The following is a 25,713-nucleotide window of genomic DNA, read 5'->3' as shown; positions in this document are numbered from 1 at the left end:
CACGCCATCATGTCTGTGTTTTGGTGCAGGAACAATTTTTAGTTTTATATTATGATTGTTGTTTTGGGCGGAGGTCTTGTTGTTGGATCTTTGAGTGTGGGAGAGGGTGTTTGTGTGTGGGGGGGTTGTTTGTGTGTGTGTGTGGGGTGTTTATTTGTGTGTGTGTGTGTGTGTGTGTGTGTGTGTGTGTGTGTGTGTGTGTATGTGTGATGGCCTGCTTTAATTCTCTGATCCTTCTCTCTCTCTCTCTCTCTCTCTCTCTCTCTCTCTCTCTCCCAGGTGCTGAAGCTCACACACATACACTGTTGTCCTTCTATTAGGGGTGGTCAGAACTACAAAGGGATTGAGCAAATGAACTTGAGAGAGAGAGAGAGAGAGAGAGAGAGAGAGAGAGAGAGAGAAACTACATACAGTAAACTGCAATGTGGAGATTTTATTTGAAGAAGAAAAAGGAAATGTTGGAGGAAGGAGCTATAAAATGCAGACAGTAATTGAAAGAGGTAGTAAAAGAGAGAAAGAGAGAGAGAGAGAGAGAGAGAGAGAGAGGGAGGGAGGGAGAGAGAGAAAAAAAAAGAGAGAGAGCGAGAGATGGCTTAGATACACAACCGCAACGAGGAAAAGAATGAAAGAGAAGATGGTACGACAAGGAGCACATATTTTATTCTCTCTCTCTCTCTCTCTCTCTCTCTCTCTCTCTCTCTCTCTCTCTCTGCATCAATAACACAAATCGCAAAGGGGTGGACAACTCTATGATTTCGACGATAATTTTTTAAACACATGATAAAGACCGAGTAAGTATTGCCTCTTTATACCATTTGTAACTGGACTCATTACTGTGATATGCAGGCCGTTTTGTTTTTCCTGTTCTTGGTCTTCGTCTTGGTCCTGGTTTTGGTTTTGGTCTTGGTCTTGTTGAACTCCCAGGCTAATCAGGTCGTGAACCATGAGGATTTCAGGACACCAGTCTCTTTAACCGGTCGCTTCCAGAAGTCTTTTTGTTGAGATTATGTTAAAAGACTGTCTGTGTTGAGACAGTGTGGTGCATGTGTTGTGGTGTGGTGTTGGGGGAGAGGGTTGTGTTGCAGTGTGGGCTGTGTTTTGTTTTAGTATCGTAACAAGGAAGGGTGGTGACCGCGTGGCAGTCTGGCTAGGTGTAGTTTAATGAGACCAAAGTTCCCCAGGTGTTGCTCAAATGTCAGTCAGATATTTAGCAGCGATGTGGCATGCAAACTCCAAAATTTTTACGACACTCTCTAAAGAGCATAGCGAATATAGAACATGCTAGCTTCTCCACGTCACTGCTGACCGCATTCTGTAATGTGGTATGCAAGCTGACTATACCTAATACCATCATGCGCTCCATGAATGGCCGTCAAAAATAGTGGAGGTTTCATTCCAGTAACCCCCCCTTTTTTTTTTTCTCCTCTCCAGTCCCAGCCAATGTACCTTATACGCTACGAGCCACAGAAGGAGCCAGACGGTCTAGAAACAGCGATCCTGGGCCTCACCTTCGTCACCAACAGGAGCCACTTCCCGAGGGGCGAGATGCGGCTCAAGTGCGTTGCCAAGATTGCCACCATCTACTTCCAGTCACAGGAGACGTCTGTGATTGAGACCGGGTTCTTGCCCCACACACAGGCTGAGGAGAGCAGACACAGTGACCATTTCTACTTCTTTGGTGGGTATCTGAGGGATTTTTAACGTAATCTAACTTTTTCTAACCTAATCACAGTTAGCCAGCCATACTGTACGTGATCTTACCTTACCAAACCTAATGTCACTGGTCAATACCACACAAGCAGAGGAGAGAAGACACAGTGATCATTTCTACTCCTTTGGTGGGTATCTAACTTAAGCTAACCTATCCAAACCTGCCTTAATCCATTCTCATTTTACCTACCTTACACTGGCATCACCTCACCTTACTTAACCTAATCAAAACTTACCTAAAATCCCCTGCCCTACCCTTACCTAATCCAACCCAACCTGACTTATACACAGAGGAGAACAGACCTATAGTGTTGTTTTTCTTTACTTCTTTGTGCGATATTTTAGTGATTATTGAACGTAATCTGACCTAAAATAACCCAATCTATTCTAACTCAACCTAAATTAAATGATAGAGACCGGATTTCTGCCAGACATACAAGTTGGGGAGAATAGACATTGTGATTCTTTTTACACAGTTAGTGGGACCTTAATCTAGACTGATCTGAACGAACCTTACCCTACCTAATCTAACCTAACCTAACCTAATCTGACAAGACTTTGGGTGTCCTGACCTAACAATACGCAAATCAACCTAGCCTAACCTAAACTAACAGCCTAAAATAATCTAACTTAAGCTAACCTATTCTCCCCTGCCTTGAACTATCTTACCCTACCCTACCCTAACCTAACAAACCATAACCATTTCTAAGCTAACATAATCGAACCTAATCCAGTCTAAACAAATCTAACCTTACCTAATGAAACCCCACCTAACCTGCCCTGCCCTGACCCGCTCTGACCTGAAGGGCACCGTAAAAGCTTCCTATAAATTATTCAGTGGTGGAATAGTGAGTCCATTAGCTGATATGATATGAACATTTTTTTATGAGAGAGAGAGAGAGAGAGAGAGAGAGAGAGAGAGAGAGAGAGAGGTGCAGACAGACACACAGACAGACAATGAACAGGCAAGGATACATACACACAAAACTACATCCAACCATCCATCCATCCATACATACACACACACATGCATACATACATGCTATATATATATATATATATATATATATATATATATATATATATATCTATATATATATATATATATATATATATATATATATATATATGTATGTATATATATATATATATATATATATATATATATATATATATATATATATATATATATATATATATATATACGTACATACATACACACATAGAGAGAGAGAGAGAGAGAGAGAGAGGAATACTATTACATTCACAAGCCGCTTACTCTCTGGAATCAATCCTTTTATTGGGAAAATCCTGGAATCCTAAAATCACCCCCTCCCCATCCCAGTCTCTCTCTCTCTCTCTCTCTCTCACACACACACACACACACACACACACACACACACACACACACACACACACACACACACACACACACACACACACACACACACACACACACACACACACACACACACACACCAAAGCTTCCTGTATTTCTGCTTCTTAATGTGACTCTGTCCATCACCAGCCCTGGGATTCACTCTCTCAGATACACACAATAACAGATTTGGTGATTTTTTTTTTTACCTTCTGTTTCTACCACTACTACCACACCTCCCTACCATTACCGCTACCACAGTGACCACCACAACATCTCTGTGCACCACCGTCACCACCAACATAACTACTGTAGAACCACCACTACCATAACTGCCAATACCACCTCCACCGCCATGGCTACCACTACCACACCTCACCACCACAACCACCGCACAGTCCAGCACCAACACACAAACACCACCACCACCACAACCACCAGACAACCCATCATCATCACAGATGTACACAAACATCACAAACACACACACACACACACACACACACACACACACACACACACACACACACACACACACACACACACACACACACACACACAACACACAAATACCACCACGACCACCTTCACATCCACCATCACACACAACACACAGACACGTTCACCACCACAACTACCACCACCACCACCACAACCACCATCACCACAGCTACACAACCCGACAGCAGCAACACACAAACAACGTCATCTTTTCCATTCCAAACTTTTCTCGTTGGTTGGCTGATCACACAACAAGTCTATTTTTCAAGACACACCAAACTGTTTGAAACGATTTGGCTCTCGCTTGATCATTCTTACTTGATTTTTTTTTTTTCCCTCTGTGTATTTCGTGATACTACTGCCAGTTTTGTGTTGGTTCCTCTCTCTCTCTCTCTCTCTCTCTCTCTCTCTCTCTCTCTCTCTCTCTCTCTCTCTCTCTCTCTTCTGGGTCCTACTTCTTTTCTTCTATAGGTAGGAATTAGGGTTAGGATAATGATGATATGATATGATGAAGATGATTGTGCTGATGATAGTGATGGCGATGGTGATGCTGATGAGGACGATGACAATAGCGATGATGATGGCGATGCTACTACTGTTACTGATGATGAGGACGATGGTGATGATGATGATGATGAAGATGACTCATTATCCTAATATCCCTTATCTCTCTCTCTCTCTGTCCACAGGCTCGGGCGAGACTAGGAGGGAGGGAGACAGTGTGATGCTTCTGGTAGTTCTGATTGCACTTCTCCTCACCTAGACTCATCTCAGTCTTCACTCACCCATTTTCCCGTTCCGAGCTCCTTCTTGCCAAAAAAAGAAGGAAAAGTACGAAGAAGAAAGGGAAGAAAAGGAAGAAAGAGGAGGAAAGGAAAAGAAAAAGCAACAATTCTCCTCTCACACCCTCTCCTCCATCTCTACTAAGCAAAATAAAAAAGAGAAAAAGATGGTTGGAGGGATAAACCAGCTGACAGAAGGAAAAATGGAAAGCTGGTGAAAATGTGGAGAAATAATTAGCACATTTATAGGGGAAAAAACTGTGAAGAGAGCAGGAAACGTCACTACTTTATTCATTTTATTCACCCCTGCTTGCATCTCTGTTAATATGAAAAACACTGCGTTGTATGTGAGTTGATGAAAAATTCGTGACAAATTTCGTGAAAAGTTGCTGATTGGAGAAAGCACAGGTAGAGAAAAAATCATAGCCAAAAACTTCGTGTTATGGAAAAAAAAAAAAAAAAAAGAGGAATGAAAGGCGAAAAGGAAAGGAAGGGAAAGGAAAAAAAGGAAAGGAAAGGAAGGAAATGGAAAGGAAAGGAAGGGAAAAAGAAAGAAAGGGAAAGGAAGGGAAGGGAAGAGAAAGGAAACGAAAAGAAGGGAAAGGAAACTGAACAGAAACACGTGGGGCAGAAGTGAGTAAAAGAGAATAATATTTCATTTACGTGGACAGAAGGAGCACACTGAACATGAAGGTAAGGTAAGGAATGGAGCCAAATAGACTAGGAAGGCAAGGTGAAGGACTGAAAGCAAAGCAGAATAAGGAGACGAGGGGAAGTATGAAGAAAAAATAAGTTACGAGGATAATAGAAAGGATGAAAACAAAACAGGATACAAGGAGGTAGGGAGGAAATGGAGTAAGAGAGAGAGAAAGAGAGAGAGATGGACTGCAGCCAAAAAATAAGTGAGTAATAAAAGTTAAATGTTTCCAGACGAACCTAAGACGTGAGGATTGATAGAGAGGTTAGGAAGAACAACCCCATCACCTTCTACTGTCTCAAGGAGCCACACTTGGATCACGTTTCCTTCTATAACCTCTTGGATCCAGTGGGGAGGCTTATGTTAACCCCTTCAGCTCCAGGACATCTTTCTTTTTCACCATATTCTTGCTGCCCTCAGACGATTTTTCTCGGCAGTGAAGTGATTTTTTTTTTTCGAACTGAGAGCTTAGATATAGCCTTCAGTACCTCCTTCAGTGAGAGAGATCTGGGCTGAAAAAAGCAGCCTGGTGTTGGCAAGAGAGAGAAAAAGTACATCATCGTGCTGAAAGGGTTATGGTGTCCTCGTGATGAAGTGGTTAAAAAAAGAAAAGAAAAAAAAAAGATGTTTATGGTCAAGGAATAATTGTTAGTGATTTATGCTGTGCCAAAATTTCTTAGTCAATTAGCTTTCATTACAGTCAATATGAGAGACCCTTCCAGATTGAATACACACACACACACACACACACACACACACACACACACACACACACACACACACACACACACACACACACACACACACACACACACACACAATCGTCCTAAAGGTGGCGAAATGAAAATAGAAAAATAATTATCCGGAAAAAAATGATGGGGATTGAATTTTCTAACTTCCCCTCCACCAATAAATAAATAAATAAATGAATGAATGAATAAAGATCCCCAGATAAAAGATAAGTGGTCATTAAGTGGTCAGTAAGGAAAGGGTAAAGTAGGTTTGCTCTTTAAGTGATACGTCTGAAAGATATCAAGCTTAAGATACGTTTGTGACATGGAAAAGTGAACGTTTGTGAGATAAGGAAAAGTGAACGTTTGTGAGAAGGGATAGTAAGTGAACGTCTGTGAGAAGGGGTAGTAAGTGAACGTCTGTGAGAAGGTATACTAAGTGAACGTTTGTCAGATGAGGGATGCTACGTGAACGTTTGTGAGATAAGGGAAAGCGAACGTTTTTGAGATACGTTTATGGTGCAGTGAACACCAAAAAAGTTGCAAGATATCAAGTGAGTATTTATCGCAGTTGTGAGTCTAAGCTTAAGGGTCTCTCCAAAAGTAAACTCCTCTTTCAAGTGCCAAGTGAACACTCCTAAGACAAGCCAAGTGTATGTCTGTATATCTAACTGGTCCATCATTTTAAGTGTTGTTGTTAGCTTAGAATATTTTTAGAGACTCGAAAATAAAGCACTATAAGGAAGAGTAATGGTAACAGAAAATTTGTAGAACTGATGGCTAAACTCAAGAGACCGCGAAATGCATAAAAATCTGTACAAGACTTAGTGGGGTGCTTTGAGGGATACGCATCCCCCCCCCCCAAAAAAAAAAGGAAAAAAAAAAAATCATTGTGCCCCTGGAGTTCAATGGATTTCAAAATGAGCAAATTTCCGCGACATATGGATCTAGCGAGTCCTTAAAACAAACTATATATTATCCTGTATTATGCCGTTCTACATAATATCGAATATCAGAAGACACCAAGGTATTATAGGCGCCTAAAACACAGAGGGGTCGATATATCCTAAAACTCTATCTTAAGTTTCGGAATGAGAAGTGTGACAGGGGGACGAATAACATTTTTTTTTTTTACCTTTTTTTGTGGGTATGTGTGAAAAGCGCTATTATTTTTCTTTTTTTGGGGGGAGGGTACGTATGAAAAGCGTTGTACCAGACCTAATGCACATTGAAGTGAATGAGAAACATGGACCTAGGTACAGTGCAACGTGCTGGAATTGCAATGAAGTGCATAAAAGCCCACACGCCACGAGGAAGGATGGATTTTTTCTTTTTTCCTCTTTTCTTTTCTTTTTTTCTTTTAGGTCAGTTGGTTCCGTCGTGGACTGCTATGAAGCGGGCTCTGGTCCCCTTCAGGTCAGGATAAATTTCAGGCCTCGTTCACTCAGCCACCGAATGAAGTGTGGGAAGTTGGAATGGATCTAAACAAACTAAGGCGTCGCTGAGAAGACTGTATTAAGTATAAGGAAATACGCCGATTTATGAGCATATACTGGGGACCTTTTTGGCACCGAAATTCCGACTAAAGAAAGGTGTAACATTAGCCAGAAAATTAGACAGGAATGCATGTACAGTCAGGCCATTCTGAACCAGCAGTGAAATTGTGAGAAAATTTACGGACGTCGCCTATATTTTTTCGTGTATATATCTTTTTCACAAGCGCTTCAATAAATCTCCAAGAAATTACAATAATGATGCTACCTTGAAAAGACAATAGCACATTCTGAAGCCACTCCAAACTATAGTGGATTAATAATTGGAAATGTACACATGTTGATTTCATTTTTTTTATTTTTTTACATGTGCATCTCTGAAAATCGCACTTCTTAAATAATGATGACACCATGATAAGGGCTAAGAATGGTCAAAGTAGATTCTGAAGGGAACTGGAGTTAAGATAAAGTGTACTTCGTTTTCATATTTGTATTGAACGTGTGCATATGTAAAATTAGTAAAGTTACCCATTCCTGATTAGTGATGTTACCAAGAAGCTTGTGTTGAACAGTGAAAGGATATTCTGAACTTAGGTGAAATTAGGGCATAGTTTATATAAATTTCATAATTTTATCTAACATGTGAATCTTTGAATACTCCACGAAAAACGACGGAGAACAGTCAGCTCTAAAATGCAGTGAAAAAATGTAAACTGTAAACACGGCAACCTCACGATCATTTTTCTTAACATGTGTATCGGTGGACATTCCAAATATCTCCCAGTATCTGATGCACCGTGACAAATTTAGGGAATGCAGTGGATTAAGGATAAGCTGTACATATACCATTTTCATAATCATATTTAAATACGTACAGTTGCGATTCATAGTTCTTTGACGCTTTTTCGAAACCGTGTCAAAATCCAATTAGATTTTGGTAAGATAATCAGTATTTATTGATCATTTTAAAATGTTCGTATCTTCTTCAGTTGTTCATAACCCCACAGTCAAAAGGAATTATTGATCGCAACTGTACATTCGTGGACCTTCCAAATATTCCACAATCACTGGTTTACTGTGCCAAATTTTTAAAGGAACACTCGAATATAGATAATTCTATTTTTCTTCTAAGCTCTGACCTACAGATCTTCATATTGAAGGAACTTATTCAAGCTAAAGCGATTGTATTTTTGTTCTCAACTCTGATCTACAAATCATCGTCCATTACCTTGCGTGCCAAACTATCAAGAGACCTTTTTTAGCAACACAGATTTAAGAAGCCATACTACTTGTAACAGTCAAAGATCTATTCTTCAACAACAAAAATAATTTATTTCTAAGCAGGCCAGGGTACTGTTAAAGGTGTTGCAGGGACTAGCTACGAATTCCCAGGGTTATGTTCTCATAGACTTGGGGGCCTCCGACAACTTTGCAATATATGTTATTACTCAGTTATGCTTACATCAGCTAATGCTCTCCTCCAGATTATGTAATACACCAGTTGATGTTTCAGTATATCAGCTTGTTTCCTTTATAAGAGGCTGGCCAGATGGAGCTGGTTCGTTGCACTGCCTGAATCCGTTCCTTTAAACACATATGCCAGTGAAATCAGTGGTCTTGTACAATCACAAATATATGCACAATTTCCTTTCCAGTTTTCCCCCCCGAAGCCAATGTATAGTGACAAAGTGTATTTCTGCAAGGATATTAAAAACTTATAGCATCGACGAAACTATCAAAGTGTCGTGTGCCAAATAAACCACTGAATAAAAAGTGTAAAGGAGACTCCCAAGTCCACGAGAACCCTGCCCCTGGGATTCCTCCGTAGCGCTGTGTTGTATATATGGTTGTTGTATCTATATAGTAGTGATTCTATGGCGTCCCCAACACAGGTGACGCCAGAGAAGTGTCCCGTAGATAATCAATAGGGCATGTAAATAAGCTAGGTGTGTGTGTGTGTGTGTGTGTGTGTGTGTGTGTGTGTGTGTGTGTGTGTGTGTGTGTGTGTGTGTGTGAAAAAGATCATAGGAATAAATGGAAAGTAAAAGAGTGGCTGAAACCGAGAGAGAAAATGCGTTTGTTCAAAAAATCATGTGAGTGAGAGAGAGAGAGAGAGAGAGAGAGAGAGAGAGGGGGGGAGAGATGAGAAAACGAGAGAGAGAGAGAGAAATAAGAGAGAGAGAGAGTATGAAGTAGCCACCACAACAGTAATTCAATAGTCACGAATGATTGATGTTAATTATGAGTGACCACTAGCTACATATTTACTAGACTCACTATGTACAGTCTTATTCCACGACCAGCTATTATTTATCCCTTTACTACGTTGATTTCTCCTTTATTTTTACCCTTGCTAGTACCAGATAAATTTACACCTCTTAGGAAGGGTCCCCCGGTAGTAAAGGTGTTAGTTAAGGCTCTATGTAACCCTTCTAGCTTTAATATCTAAGTGAAGTTGTTTATTAAAGCTCTGTTTAACTCCCCCCAGCTCTAAACTCTATCTTAAGTGGAAGAGAGTCGTCTGAGGGTAGCAGGAGGGAAATCCAGAAGGACGTCATCGTACTGAAACGGTTTAGGGTCACCTTCTCCCAGGTACAGAAGTTTCCTAGCACCTCCTCCTAGGCGACTTATTTTCCATATTTTACTTTGATATTCTACGTTCGTGAGCCTACTAAACCTACGAGAACACAATCCAAAGTTTCATATATATAAATTTTTTATTTACGTATCTATATTTTCAACCAAATGTCTAATCCCGGAGTTCATTCATGGAGAATTTGGCCCGTGTTCTCTTCGGATTAGGAAGCTCCCTAACACCTTTTCCTTAGCGAAATATTTTGTTTATTACACCGTATTATCCTCTTCTGTGTTGCATAAACCCTTCCAATATCGCTACACTCTGCATAAATAACGTACAAAAGGATATAAGCCAGCTTATCCAAAAACAAATCGCTAAGGAAGAGGTGTTAGGGAATACGGGCCATTGACAAAAAACACCCCTCAGCCTCTCATATCATAACTCATCACTTCGACTTTCCAGACCATCCTCCCTCACATACTTCATCACAAATATATGGTAATTGACTCCCTTGTTCATCCAGGTATCCTTAATGTATATGTGTTTCTTCCCATTATTCCAAGTCATTCTTCTTCGTATACTTCTTGACAGATTTCATTTACTAACTTATTTTCTCTACCCATTGATCTTGAAGTACGTCCGTTGTGTCTCCCAGCCACTCAAAACCGCCCTCTTCCATACACTCCTTCACCATTATACACTGAATAATTACATGAAAGTTATATATACATACAATAATTATACATCCATTATTATTCATCTTGCTCGTTTATTCACTGCCCATTCACTGTCAGGGATCTCTATATGGCTGAATAAAATCGCCTAATATTAGCAAGAATAATTAAAGAAAAAAAAAGACACGCCATCGCAGTGAGAGGTTTCATAGACAGTTTTTAACCAGTTCAAAGAGAGGCTTTCCCAGATTCGGATAAAATCGCTGGGTGGTAGCCATAACAAGATGTGCGTCATCGTACGGAAGGGTTCAATCCGACGCAAGGAGGAAAACTAACACCTCATTTAGAGCGAAACTGAATCCTGAGCGTAAATCAATCTACCTGCGTCACCTGTCACACCTGAATTCATTAGTGCGAGTGACGGGGGATTATCTGGGATTAGGTGGCACAGGGAAGGTGGTACAGGTAGTGGGTACGTGAGGTGAGAGAGGAAGGTAGGTAGGAAGTGAGGCAGGTAGGATGGCCGAGGAACGATGAAATAGGAAGGTGAGGAAGATAGGAGGGTGGGTGAGGCAAGATAAGCAAAAGAAGTACGTAGGTGAGGTAGATAGGTGGTTGAGGAAGGTAGGTAGGAAGTGAGGCAGGTAGGATGGCCGAGGGAAGTGAAATGGGAAGGTGGGGAAGGTAGGAGGGTGGGTGAGGCAAGGTAAGCGAAAGAAGTACGTAGGTGAGGTAGGTAGGTGGGTAGGCAGAAATGAGTAAGGCAGGGTAGTTTAGGTAGGTGAGGAAAGTAGGTGGGTGAGGTAGATAGAGAATGAGACAGGTAGGTGAAGGAGCTAGGTGGGTGAGATGATGATGATATGTGATGAGGCAGGATCCTGGATGAGGCAGGTGGGATTATTGAGGTGACTATGGTAGGTAGGTGAGGTAAGAAGGTGGGCAATGGCAGAGAGTTGGGTTAGGTGGGTAGATAGTAAAGCAGGTAAGGTAGATGAGTCAGGTAGAGAGAGGGAGAAAGAGAAAGGATGGGGGGATGCTGGGCTAAATGGAGAGAAAATGGATGAGGTGGAGATGAGAGGAATAATTTAGTGGAGGGAGGGAGAGGTGAGGGATAGGTGGAGGGGATAGGGATAGTGAAATTTCAGGTTTGTTTACAGGATAGGAACGTTGTAGGACACTGTGTAGCCAGGTTTATGGTACTTTGGGGAGGGGGGGGCACTGATGGTACTGGTGCAGGGGGTACACACACACATAGATACATACAGAATACACATGCACATACACACACAGAATCTACACGCACATACACTCATAAAGAAACATGAAAAGTATCCACATGCAAGGAAACATAATACGCACATCTACGATATTCACAAACGCAAACATACTCATTAAAACGTCGAATACACACACACACACACACACACACACACACAGGAACAAAGAACTCCCAAACACGGAGCATGGATATAAAAAACTCACAGGGGCACAACAGGCATACAGAAAAACACAGAAACATACAGACGCGTATACACAACACATACATATTGAAAGTGTGCCCTGGAACTAACACACATAAAAGCACGCACACACACACAAACACATACACACACACACACACACACACACACACACACACACACACACACACACACACACACATGCATACATATATAAATACATACATGAATGCATATATATATATATATATATATATATATATATATATATATATATATATATATATATATAGAAACACACACACACACACACACACACACACACACACACACACACACACACACACACACACTTACACTATACTCATACGACGACATATTACAGTACAATCATGTCCTGGAAATATAATGATAAACACACACACACACACACACACACACACACACACACACACACACACACACACACACACACACACTTAGAGATGCATATGCACGTCTCCTTCTACAAGCAGTTTTACACCCACACACACACACACACACACACACACACCCACATACACACACACACACACACACACACACACACACACACACACACACACACACACACACACACACACACACGGCAGTGGGAGGTGAGAAGCAAAAGTATTTAAACCTGCATCTATATTCATACCTTCCCACTTCGCAAAACCCTCTGCCTTTCATTCCGCCAGGGTACAACATTCCATCTTTTGCTCACTATCATCATCGTCACTGTCCTCGTCCTCGTCATGATCGTCCTCGTCATTGTCATCATCGTCGTTTTCGTCCTCGTCTTTGTCATCATCATCAATGTTCTCGTCATCATCGTCATTATCATCGTCGTCATTATCATCGTCGTCGTCGTCATTGTCGTTGTATCATTGTTCAGACTCTGCGCCTCCTCCTTCTCCCCCTCTTCCTCCTCCTAATCCTAATCCTAAACCTCTTCCTCCATCTCCTCCTCGTCCTACTCATTGTCATCATCATCATCATCTTCATCATCAGAATTAATCACACACTCATTCACCCATCATTCGTGCTTTCCAGAAGATGGAGATGATGGTGATGATGATGATAATAATAACAATGATAATGGTGATGATGATGATGATGATGATGATGATAATGAATAAGACGAATATTACTCAGAGACAAGAACATAAACAAAAAACACAAAACAATGAGAACTGTTACCAGACTACCCCCTGGGATTTACCACACATTCTCTAACTCTTCCTTCAACCCCACTAGAGTCCCTTTTTTCCTATCAAATCAAATAATATATTTTTCCTTCTTGTTGAATTTCGTTGCCTCCAAGATTAACCCCTTCACTACCAGCACGTCTTTTATTTTCTCTTCTTTCTACCGTCAGACAATGAATTTTTTGTTTTGTTGCCTCCTCTCTCTCTCTCTTTTTTCTTTTTTTTGGCTAGGTACGACATCTGCTAATGAAAAAATGGAAAACACTCTCAGTTAAATTCTTCATTACCTGTCTGTCATTTCATAATCTGTTTTTGCTACCCACAGACGACTTTATTCAGCTTTTATTCTGATAGTGAATAGCTTAATGAAAAAATAAAGCCATGCATATACACTCCAAGCCTCAGTTATTTTCAGGGACATTTTAAAAGATATATAATAATTCTGTTTCACCCCTTCCCTCTCCCCTTGTTTCCCCTCAATTTGATTACCTCACTTCCGGTTTACCTTATTAATTTAGTCGTCCCTTCCACCTGGCATTAGTTCCTCAGTTTCATTAGAATATTTATTGATGCTCATTTTTGTCTGTGATTTCAGGTTCCTATGTGACAATTTTCTTTTTTTTTTCCTACTAAAACTACACACATATTCTTGTCATTCACCATTTTTTTCAATTTTTATTTCAGTAGTCAGTCTTTAACACTGACCGAAATTTATGCCATTCACTTCTTATATAATGTGTGTTTGTTTGTATTTCCCATTTGCCTAATTACACTCACTAACCTCCTAATGTTATCTGCTGATAGAAACATCGTGTAATTACTGTCATTATAACTGTTTGATTTGTGTTAACTTTCTTTTAACCTCTTGTGTCTGATATATTTCTTAATAGCTGTCGAGGAATAAAATATTTGTAAATTATCCTCTGCTGTTTATATTATCCTGATGATGATGGTGGTGATGATGATGATGATGATGGTGATGATGATGGTGGTGATAATGATGATGATGGTGATGATGATGATGATGGTGATAACGATGATGATGATGGTGATGATGATGGTAATTAAGCTTTGCAATGTGAAACGCATGTATAAAAAATATCAATAAATTATGTGAGGATAGTTATGTCTCTGAGGTGAAATCAGGATTCCTGGGGCTTGCGTGACGAGTAAATGAGTGTGTGGCCCATTTCACTTGGCAGGCCGGTGATCAGTGCTCCGTCTATCGAGTCTGTCTCTTTGCGTGATCTCTGGACTCTACCTCACCCTATCCTTGAGTGGGAAATAGAGGGAGATGATGATGATGATGATGATGGTGGTGATGATGATCATGATGTTTCTTTGCACTGTTTCCTTATCTGCTCTACGCCTTTTCTTTGCCTCCTTTCACTTCTTTTCTCCTACTTTCTTTCTCTCTCTCTCTCTCTCTCTCTCTCTCTCTCTCTCTCTCTCTCTCTCTCTCATTCACACTGCTTCCTACATTCCATCATTTTACTTTTAAATTTCAGCCTCCTCGATTTTCTCTCCTTTTCCCTCTTCCTCTTCTTATAATTCTCTCTCCCTCCCCCTCCTCCTCTCATCCCTGTTTTTCCTTCCACTTCCTCCTCCTCCATCTCCTCCTCCTCGTTTTCACTCACTCTTTCCCGGCGTCCTTTCATTCCATTTTTCATTATTTTCATCTCCTCCGTCGTCTTACATTCAGCCTCTCTTTTTAAAATTCTCCCTCAATAACCCATTCATGTGAGGCAAAAGAAAGAAAAAAAAAATAACGCGTGTGTTGCTGCTCCGTTTTGTTTTGTTTTGGTGTGTGTGTGTGTGTGTGTGTGTGTGTGTGTGTGTGTGTGTGTGAATCCCTCCTTTCACGGCCCAAACTTTTACCGCCATCATGAAAACGAGATTCCAAACGAGAGACAAAGATATCGCGCGTTTTTTATCCTCCTCTGCTTTTAGGTTCTGTTTCGGAGCTTTGGAGTTTTCGAACCGACCCAGCTGCCTCGTTCTCTCCTGAATTCATCCCAGAAACACATTTCCTCGAAAATATATATGAGAATTTGTGAGGTCAGGCTTTAGATAAATAAATATTCTTCACATTTAACGTCAATACTATCCCAGCCGTTTCACAGTATTTGACTTTCTGAACCATTGAAGCTTCGTTTTCCCCTGAATTTACAGTTGAGTCAAATTTTCGAAAATATAAAAGAAAATTCACAATGTCAGGCTTGAAATAAATATATATGCTTAGTGACACATTCCTGATAATGTCCTCAGAGAACTGCAATACTATACAATGTGGTTTGGAACTCCAGAATTTTCGAATCAACACAGCTTCCCTCCTGAATTTGCCACTGAGGTGCATTTTCAAACATATCAGTTAGAATTTATTTGTGAAGGCTTGATGTAATGGATCTAGACATTAATACTTACGTGTACATTTGTTGAAGCGGCAAGATTCGTACAGAGTGTCTGGGTTACGTGTAAATGGGTTTGCGGCAACAACAACTACTACTACTACTACTACTATTACTACTACTACTACATCTCAGGCACTTGATTCACACAGCTTTAGCAAAACGTGAGTTACTTTTTTCAACCCCTGCTCTATGGAGTTACATTTTTAATAATTATTTACGCAATCTCTTGTCGATTTTATTCAGCTTAGTAGTTTTTTTCGATGATGATGATGATGATGACGGTAATGATAAACGAGGTCGAGAATGCGTCACCTATGCAGAGATATTCCCAGCTCTATACACCCAAGCACACATTTTTATTCGGTACGGAAACATAAACAGAGAGGACGGGGAACAGAAGGTAATACATATGGATACATAACGATGGAAAACATACGCTCCTTCTGCCTGTGTTCAGACGGTGGAAGACAGATGATGGTAAATGCATGAGAGAGAGAGAGAGAGAGAGAGAGAGAGAGAGAGAGAGAGAGAGAGAGAGAGAGAGAGAGAGCATTGCCTCAATATCCACGAGACAAACTTAAATGAGTTCCTTGCACCTCAGGGACAGAGAGACGAAAAAAGGAAATCTAGAAGAGGCATCAGAGAGAGAGAGAAAGAGAGAGAAGGGGGGGAGAGGAGGAGGAAGGGAGCGAGCACACAGGCAGAGACACATAGGTAGTAAGCCAAATGGACAAACAGAGGAGACAGACAAACGAACAGGCAAATAAAGGATACAAAAGGCAGCCAAGCAGACACAGACAAACACAAAATAGCCGATGGTCAAGGGGATAGAGAGGGGATAAAAAGACACACACACACACACACACACACACACACACACACACATATATTCTTCTTCTAAATTTACGTAATATGTGTTAATCATTGTCTAGCTCTAAATACGATACGTGAGTGACTTAATTATTACCTTTATGAATATACACATGGATATATATATTATGTAACAAGGGAATGTGTTTGTGTGTGTTCCTCTTTGATCGTGTGTGTGTGTGTGTGTGTGTGTGTGTGTGTGTGTGTGTGTGTGTGTGTGTGTGTGTGCGTGTGATGAACATTAATACAACTTTGTTACTCTGTTTCTAAATATGAATACTATTGAGCCTGTGTATGTGTTTGTGTGTCTCCGTGTGCGTGTGCTTGTGTTTGTCTCCATGTGTGTGTGCTTGTTTGTGTTTCCGTGTGCGTGTGCCTGTGTACGTGTGTGTTCCTGTGTAGATGTGCTAATAATTACGCTGTTGTGTCTGCTTTTGTGTTTCTCTGTGCTCTATGCTTTTAGGTGTGTGTGTGTGTGTGTGTGTGTGTGTGTGTGTGTGTGTGTGTGTGTGTGTGTGTGTGTGTGTGTTTCTGCGTGTCTGAAACAACATCCGGGTACGTAGCTTAATGTGTTTATGTGCGTGTGTGTTTATGAGAGAGAGAGAGAGAGAGAGAGACTTTATTAGTGTGCTTAGGTACAAGTGTTTGTGTGTGTGTGTGTGTGTGTGTGTGTGTGTGTGTGTGTGTGTGTGTGTGTGTGTGTGTACCCAATGAAGAACCATTAACAGCTTGGGGGACGAAACTAATTAACTGCCCTCATTTCTAGCCTTAATTAATGTTACTTCAGAGTCAGTGAGAAGGGTTATAGATGACTGAGTAACGCTGAAGGAAACTATACTCTATTCATTCTAACTTGGCCTTATTTTGCTGTCTCTCCAACTTGAATGCTGAGTGGTGGCGGAGAATAACACATAAATATGGTGCTAGTCATGAAGAAGTGCCATGGAAAGGATGTTGAGCCGCGGTGATATCTTTTTCTGTCGCTGAATTAAGTACAATGACCCTCTTCCATTTTGCAACCTCTCTCTCTACTCACAACTACAATCTCCTACTCATGTCCCTATCCCATTTTCTCATCTCTTTCCTATCCACCCAGCCCGCCCTCCCTTTTTCCCCCCACCCAGCCCACCCTCCTCTTCCCCATCCACCCAGCCCACCCTAAGCCTCACCTCCACCCTCCTTGTCGGAAACATCTTGTCGCCTGGACCAGAATTCCATTAGAGAGTTGACACCTGCCCCAGACGTCTGCCACTGGGTGTCACGTGAAGCTCCATATCTCAGGAATCACATGTTTGGCACCATCTTTTCACCATCCATATCCTTCCTCTTTTCTCTCCTTTTACCCTGGAATCACTAAGTAGTTCCTGGGTCTTGTCTGGTACCATTATTAACCATCGAGTTACTTTTTGTTCATCCTTTTGACCGAAGAATCCCTTTTTTGACACCATTTTTGGCTATCGACATCCATCCTTTTTTGTCACCTGTTCACATAATCACATATCTCTAATCTCAGCCCTTCCTCTATGCAAGAAATTAATTCCCCCGACATCACTTGCTTGAAGCTTGTTTTCACAATGGACACCAGAAAAAAATAATAGACCTCACCCCGGTATCTCACTCATTAACAGGTGGAACTAAAATTGTTTTCTCATAGTGTGGACGAGGCTAGGAGATCCCCCCCCCTCCCATGACAGAATTAGCTATGTTAGGGCACTGAAGGTTAAAGGTCAAAGCTGCAGGCTAAGCTCTAAGTTCATTATGAGCTGCGTCCTTTGTCTGTAAAATATTCTTCAGGAAATAATTCTTCATGGTGAGTATCGCTAAGCATCTTCAAGAAATTTGGCGAAAATCAGGAAAAGAAAAAAAAGGTCCCGTCTCTCAAGGTCGGAACTACTCTCACGGCCCCCATGAGTATAGTTCCGGCTCCGTGAGAATAGTTCCGGGCGTTTTAATATGAATAATTTGTCTCTTACACATCTACACATGATTTATGCAAACATGTTTCAAATTTTTTCACCTGTCTGTCTCTCTTTTACCTCCATGACACCCACACAGTCCATTCCCTCTAAAATCCTTCTCTCTCCTGCCTCTACTTTCTCGTCCCTCTCCCCTCCCTCCGACTCCCCTCTTTCTCTCTCTGGCTCAATATATTCCTCTTAAACTCTATCCCTCTCTCTCTTTCCAAATCCTCCTCTGTGTCTGCCTTTGTCTCTGTGTCTGTATCTCTGTGTGTATCTTTTTGTGTGTGTTTCTGTGTCCGTCTGCATCTCTCTCTCTCTCTCTCTCACACACACACACACACACACACACACACACACACACACACACACACCGTTCAACACACAATGACCGGCGATTAAATGCCCAGACTCCCATTTAACTCCCTTGTGTCAGAATTTGGCCGTGTGGAAAGGTTATTTTGCCGCACCGCCATCAAAAGCCAGAGAGAGAGAGAGAGAGAGAGAGAGAGAGAGAGAGAGAGGGAGAGAGAGAGAGAGGGAGAGAGAGAGAGAGAGAGAGAGAGAGAGAGAAGGAGAGAGAGAGAGAAACAGGATGAAAGACAGACAGGACGACGGACAGACAAATAAACAAACAGACAGACAGAAACAAACGGGGGAAAAGAAGATGGAATAAGCCTGAGTGGAAGTGTGCTCTCTCTCCCTCTCTCTCTCTCTCACACACACACACACACACACACACACACACACACACACACACACACACACACCAGTTACAATCCCCTTACCAAATTATGCCTTCAGTTAAAATAGGGTGTGTGGGGAAATCACCGTAAAACTATTTATAACGAGAGAGAGAGAGAGAGAGAGAGAGAGAGAGAGAGAGAGAGAGAGAGAGAGAGAGAGAGTAAGAGAGAGAGAGAGAAATAAAAGGTCATATCCAGGTGTCAGTTTCAGTCACACAGAGAAGCAGAGTGGAAAAAAAATTATAATGAAAAATATTCGTAGCCAGAAAAGCGAAAAAATCTAAATTCCATGTGTCACAATTTCACACACACACACACACACACACACACACACACACACACACAGGCTTTGGCGAGAGATGAGAAATGGCGGGAGGGCGATGAGACAGAATGAGCTGTGGTGTGTGTGTGTGTGTGTGTGTGTGTGTGTGTTCTAAAGTGAGTGTGTTCTTACTGTTCACGTTAAGGCCTAAAACGAGTCAAAGAGAATTCCTTGATGATTGGTCGAGCATATGAGAGAAGGAGACTGTATGTTCGGGGAAGGACTGCGAAATGGCAGGGGACAGGGCGACAGGAGACGATCTATTTGTGGTCTCCCCTTACGGGATTAAAGCGTCGGCTATAGATAGATAGACAGACAGATAGACAGATAGATAGATTTGTTTTTTACTCTCATACACTTCATCATACAAGAGGATATACTTTAACTAATATTAGGCTTCAATTGGCACATCCACGTATAACAATGCACACACAAGAGAAGGCTACCTGGCTGAGTTAATTAATCGGATTCACACCTGTCTCCCTCCTCCAGTGCCAAAACAGCGGTACGGAATGTTAATAGGTGCCATTTTTAGACCCTTTGTCATCACCTCTCACCTTTGCAACACGGCACGGCAAAAATTCAATACTGCACCATTACTCTTCAATTGCTCGTTTTGGTGGCTGATATAACTGGACTGATATTTTCTCTGTGGATAATTGAAGACTGTTATTTAGCATTATTGTTATTATTATCATCATTATTATTATTATTATTATTATTATTACTATTATCAACATCCTACGACTTGATCTAATATTAACAACACAGAAATCAGCGACCATACTAGACCAAAACACACACACACACACACACAAACACACACACACACGGTGCATCAGAACAGGGCACAAAGTAAAAAAAAAAATCGCAAAGAAATCCACTAACATTAAAAAATGAAAAAAAAATTGTCTCCGCCAACAGTATTATCATCTTTTTGAACCCTCACTCGAAGCGACGCAATAATTCGAAAAAAAAAAAAAAAAAAATACGTATCCTTTTTGTCGTGCTCTCTTACGAAAAATTAACGCAAGGGAAAAAAATCCCTCTGAGCACATATCCATCTTTTCGTGGCCTTTTACGAAACATTATGGGAAAAACACTGTGCTCCATAGCTAAATCTTCATCTTTTTTTTACGAATGTTTCAAGTTACGTGCTCTCTCTCTCTCTCTCTCTCTCTCTCTCTCTCTCTCTCTCTCTCTCTCTCTCACGTGTGCTTTGAACATGGAGATGAAAAATTATGAATCAATAACTCAGGTTCGTAATCTCGATGGGTAAGGAAGCTCCCTAACACCTCTTCCTTAGCGATTTATCTCTGGATATGGCTAGTTGATATCTCCCTAACGCCTTTTCCTTAGTGATTTATTTCTGGATATGGCTTGTTGCTATCGTCCCTAACACCTCTTCCCTCGTGATTTATTTCTGGATATGGCTAGTTGTATCTCCCTAACACCTCTTCCTTACCGATTTACTTATGGTTATAGTTAGTTGACATCCTTTTGTGCAGTATCTATGCACAGTATGGCGGTATTAGAAGGATTTATATAACACGGAAAAGGGTAATACAGGTGTAATAAGCAAAATAAATCGCTCAGGAAGAGGTGTTAGGGAGCCTCCTTAATCGACAAGACTATCACTCTCTAATCACTTCAATCTAATTACCTATGGCTACTTCCTTCTCTGCTTCTTACCCCTATTAAGGCGATGACAGCCACTTAGAAGTTTAATAGTGCCACTACTAAAAAAAAATTTGTTTATCTTGGAAGGGGCCTTGATAGAGGAGGGGCTAGCAACAATTTCTATTAATTTCTTAAGTAGGATGACGCCTTGTACTTCATCATTATCATTATCATCATCATCATCATCATCATCATCATCGGCATCAGCATCCCCACCCTCATCATCATCATCATCATCATCTTTGCAGTCCTCCTCCTCATCATCATCATCATCGCCATTATCATCATTATCATCTTCACCCTCCTCCTCCTCCTCTTCCTCTTCCTCATCATCATCATTGTCATCATCAGCACCAGCATCCTCACCCCCATCATCATCATGATCATCATCATCATCTTCACCCTCCTGCTCCTTCTCCTCCTCCTCCTCATCATCATCATCATCATCCTAATTCCCACAAAAAATGGAGTTAACTAATAATGTTTTTACCCAAACGTTTTCTGAATTTTAGGGGTAACAATTATTTTACCAGGGGCTTTAAATATTTAAGAGATGGTCTTTTTATAACCCGAGCGAGGTGCTTTGCGGTAAATTAATAAACATGAAGCATTGTGGCGTAGTGTGGTGTTGACTGGGTAATGAGTGGGGGAGTGGGATGGGAGAGGGGGGATAGGAAGTTAGGGAGATAAGGAGGGATGGGGAGGGATAGGGATAGGTGCAACGGTGGGGGAGAGGGAGGGAAAGGAGAGAGAAGTGAAGGGAGGGAAGGGATGGGAGAGGAAGGAAAGTAAAGGAAGGGAAAGGAAAGGGAGAGAAAGGTGAGGGAAGGTAAGGGAGAGGGAGGAGAGGAACTAGGAGGGAAGGGAAGGGAGATGAGGTGGTTGGGGGAGGGAGGGAGGAAAAAGGGGGGAGGAGAAGGGGGATAAGAGAATGCGAGAAGAAAGGAAAGAGGGAGGAACGAAAAGAGGTAGGAAGTATAAGGAAGGGAAGGAGGAAAGACTATGCATGGAGGGAGAGAGGGGAGGGGGGACTCTGAAGGAGGGGAGAACGAGCTATAAATAAGTAGATAAATAAGAAGATAAAGAAATAAATAATGGGTGTCTCCAGGTAATAAAAAATGTTAAAAAAATTCTCCGGTAACTATGGCAACGAGATCTGAGGGGAGAACTCTAGTAAATGACTCCTGTGGCATCATTAGCAAGGTCTAATTAGGTGGTATTGTCCTAGCACCTGGGAATCTATAAATAGGTTGTCATTCAGTGCTAGTGGAAGTCTAATGGAGGCAAACATAAATGGTGATTGTGACGGTGGTCGTGGTGGTGGTGGCTGTGGTGGTGGTGATGTGGTGGTGTTGGTGATGGTTGTGGATGCTGAACATAATCCCTATCTTATTCTTTTTGTTACTAGTGATGTGATAGTGAGAAGAGATGAGAAGAGAAAAATGGAATGTGTGGAATGAAAGTAAAAGGAAGAGAAGAGATGTGTTAGTGTGAACGTGACAGAGAGAGAGAGAGAGAGAGAGAGAGAGAGAGAGAGAGAGAGAGAGAGAGAGAGACAGAGAAAGAGACAGAGACAGAGACAGAGAGATGAAAACAACGCTGCATATCAATAAACACCGTGAATTGTGTGCCATCAACAAATATATGTATGTATATGGTTGGCAATACACCCCGTCATGCACTATTGTATTTCATGTTTACTACCGTCCCTCATAAATATCAGTGCAAATATTAGAGATTTATTGCCAGCGTTATTATTATTGTTATTATTATTATCATTACTATTATTATTATCATTATTATTATTACTATTATTATTATCATTATTATCTTCATCCTCATCTTCATCAGCATCTTCTCTCTCTTTTTTTTATCAACATCATGATTACTACCTCCATCCTCGGTTTCAACAGTGTCATCATCATCATCATCATCATCATCATCATCATCATCATCATCACGTTCACCAAAATCATCATCATCATCATCATCATCACGTTCACCAAAATCATCATCATCATCATCATCATCATCAACATCCAAGTCTACCCACAAATCTATAAGTCTGTACGAGTATGTATCATGCATCAGTGTACAAAAACAATATAAATACATCAATACGTGGAAAAGACACAAAATTATATCCAGTTGGCCATACAGATCATCAATAGTTCCTTTATATCCAGTTGGCCATACAGATCATCAATAGTTCCTTTACACTGCCTTAAAAGTCGAATATAAACTTAACCAAATTTTACTAAGCTAATAAAAAATAATTAGATAGATGGGATGTAATTTCGCATCATTAATTCCGAACCTTGAGAGAGAGAGAGAGACAGAGAGAGAGAGAGACAGAGACAGAGAGAGAGACAGAAACAGAGAGAAAACAAGAGCAAACCTATATATACAAAACTATTGGCCGTTTCACCATCCAAATAAAATATGTTTTGAATGAGTAATGTGGACGTCAATTACCCCCATTTAAAATATGATCAAAACACAAACATCGATTTATCTGTATGAACCAACACATTTTTAGTCATATTCCGACAGGTTTATGCTGGCTTTAAAACACACACACACACAAAAAAAAAAAAAAAAACTCCCCTCACACATACACACACAACCCCCTACGCCCCCACACGCACAACACTTCCCCCACATACACACCTCCACTCAACCTGCCCCCTCCACACACAACCCCTTCTCCCCACTCAACCTCCCTTCACACACAACTCCCTTCTCCCCCCACACACTCCTCCACTCAACCCCCTACCCCAAGAACCCCCTCTCCTCAACACCCCTCCCTGCCTCTCCTCAATAAACCATAAGGTACCCCCTGAAGGCCCTCTGAGTCCGTATAAATACCACTGAAAGCTCTGGAAATATATTAAGCCATCCTTTCTACCTCTCACCTCCTCTTTTCCTCCTTTCTCTCTCCCTCTCCCCTCCTCTTTTCCTCCTTTCTCTCTCCCTCTCCCCTCCTCTTTTCCTCCTTTCTCTCTCCCTCTCCCCTCCTCTTTTCCTCCTTTCTCTCTCCCTCTCTCCTCCTCTCTTCCTCATTTCCCTTTCCCTCTCCCCTCCTCTCTCTCTCATTTCCTTCTCCCTATCCCCTCCACTTTTCCTCCTTTCCCTCTCCTTGTTCCTTCCTCCTTTCCTTCTCCCTCTCTCCTCCTCTTTTCCTCCTTTCTCTCTCCCTCTCTTCTCCTCTCTTTCTCACATCCCTCTTCCTATCCCCTACTCTTTTCCTCCTTTCCCTCTCCTTGTCCCTTCCTCCTTTCCCCTTCTCTCTTCCCTCCTCCTCTCCCTCTCCCCTCCTCTTTTCCTCATTCCACTCTCCTTCTCCCTTCCTCTCTTCCTCATTTCCTTCTCCCCGTCCTCTACTCTTTTCCTCATTTTTAAACTTCATTTTCCTCTCTGGGGGCGAGAGCGAGGGGATTGGAAAGTGGAACAGGAATGCAAAAACTCTCATCTCCATCACTGAAAAACTATCGTAATCGTCGTCATCATAATCAACATCATTATTATCATTATTACTTCCATGCTCTCTCTCTCTCTCTCTCTCTCTCTCTCTCTCTCTCTCTCTCTCTCTCAAACACCACTAGACCACCACCACACATCATCTCAACACTAGACAAGCTAATATCCATAACAACAGTCTATACTTTTATCTCGGGGTCTACTCTACAGAATAAATTTGGTGTCTTTTATATCATTACCATTTTTTTTTTATCAAGCTCTGGACAAAAAAATAGAGAGCCTTTTCCCGAGGTCCCGAAGTCCATCCCAACACTTTAGAAAATGGCTGAGGAATGGGGAGTGTTGGATATTTTCTTTGAGTACTTTGATGATGGCTCTGGTTTTGTTTCATATTTTCAGATAGGCAGATAGATAGATAGACAGATAGATAAATAGAGAGAGAGAGAGAGAGAGAGAGAGAGATGAAAACAACACTACATATATCGATCCAAAACACTGACTATACTCATTTTACTCCAACCTGGCCTAAGCTTCCCATCTATCTGTCTTGAATTCTGAACTGTAAGAAAAGATTAACACTGGAATATCATACTAGTCACGAAGAAGTGCCATGGAAGGGATTTAAGTCTTAGCATCGTCTTTCTCTGCCACTGAACTACGTGAAATAAGAATAACAAAAAAAATCTGATCAAAAATAACGTGAAAGGGGAGTCATAAGAGATCGGAACAAAAAGAGGCGAAAGTGAAATTGTTTTTAAGTATACACGTTGGTGGTTGAGTGTGTGTGTGTGTGTGTGTGTGTGTGTGTGTGTGTGTGTGCCGTCCTCCACAAGACAGTTGCCACTACTTTGATGCCACAGTGAGACAGAGAGACCCAAGGCTTCCTCACAGAGCCACATAAATTAACCAGCTCCTCTCACTGCCTCCCTTTGGCTCTCTCTGGCTCACGAAAATCCATTAATAATATACATGAGACGCAGTGAATTAGTTGAGAGAGAGAGAGAGAGAGAGAG

The 25,713-nt window shown here is 41.3% G+C and overlaps 1 protein-coding gene across 1 annotated transcript in view; it reads left to right on the top strand.

The window, feature by feature from the left end:
- LOC145408219 (uncharacterized) overlaps positions 1-25,713 on the top strand; it is a 73,985-nt gene that overhangs the window by 36,653 nt on the left and 11,619 nt on the right. Inside the window, exon 5 of the mRNA XM_080278975.1 lies at positions 1,432-1,678. Coding sequence (XP_080135101.1) covers positions 1,432-1,678 — 247 coding nt within the window. The remainder of the gene's footprint in view (positions 1-1,431; positions 1,679-25,713) is intronic.

Source organism: Coenobita brevimanus, chromosome 76 (assembly GCF_032717465.1).
Source record: "Coenobita brevimanus isolate Jiangsu-jjx chromosome 76, ASM3271746v2, whole genome shotgun sequence".
Taxonomy (NCBI): Eukaryota; Metazoa; Arthropoda; class Malacostraca; order Decapoda; family Coenobitidae; genus Coenobita; species Coenobita brevimanus.
Note: the sequence above shows the minus strand (reverse complement) of the source record. Positions and strands in the feature narration are given on the sequence as shown.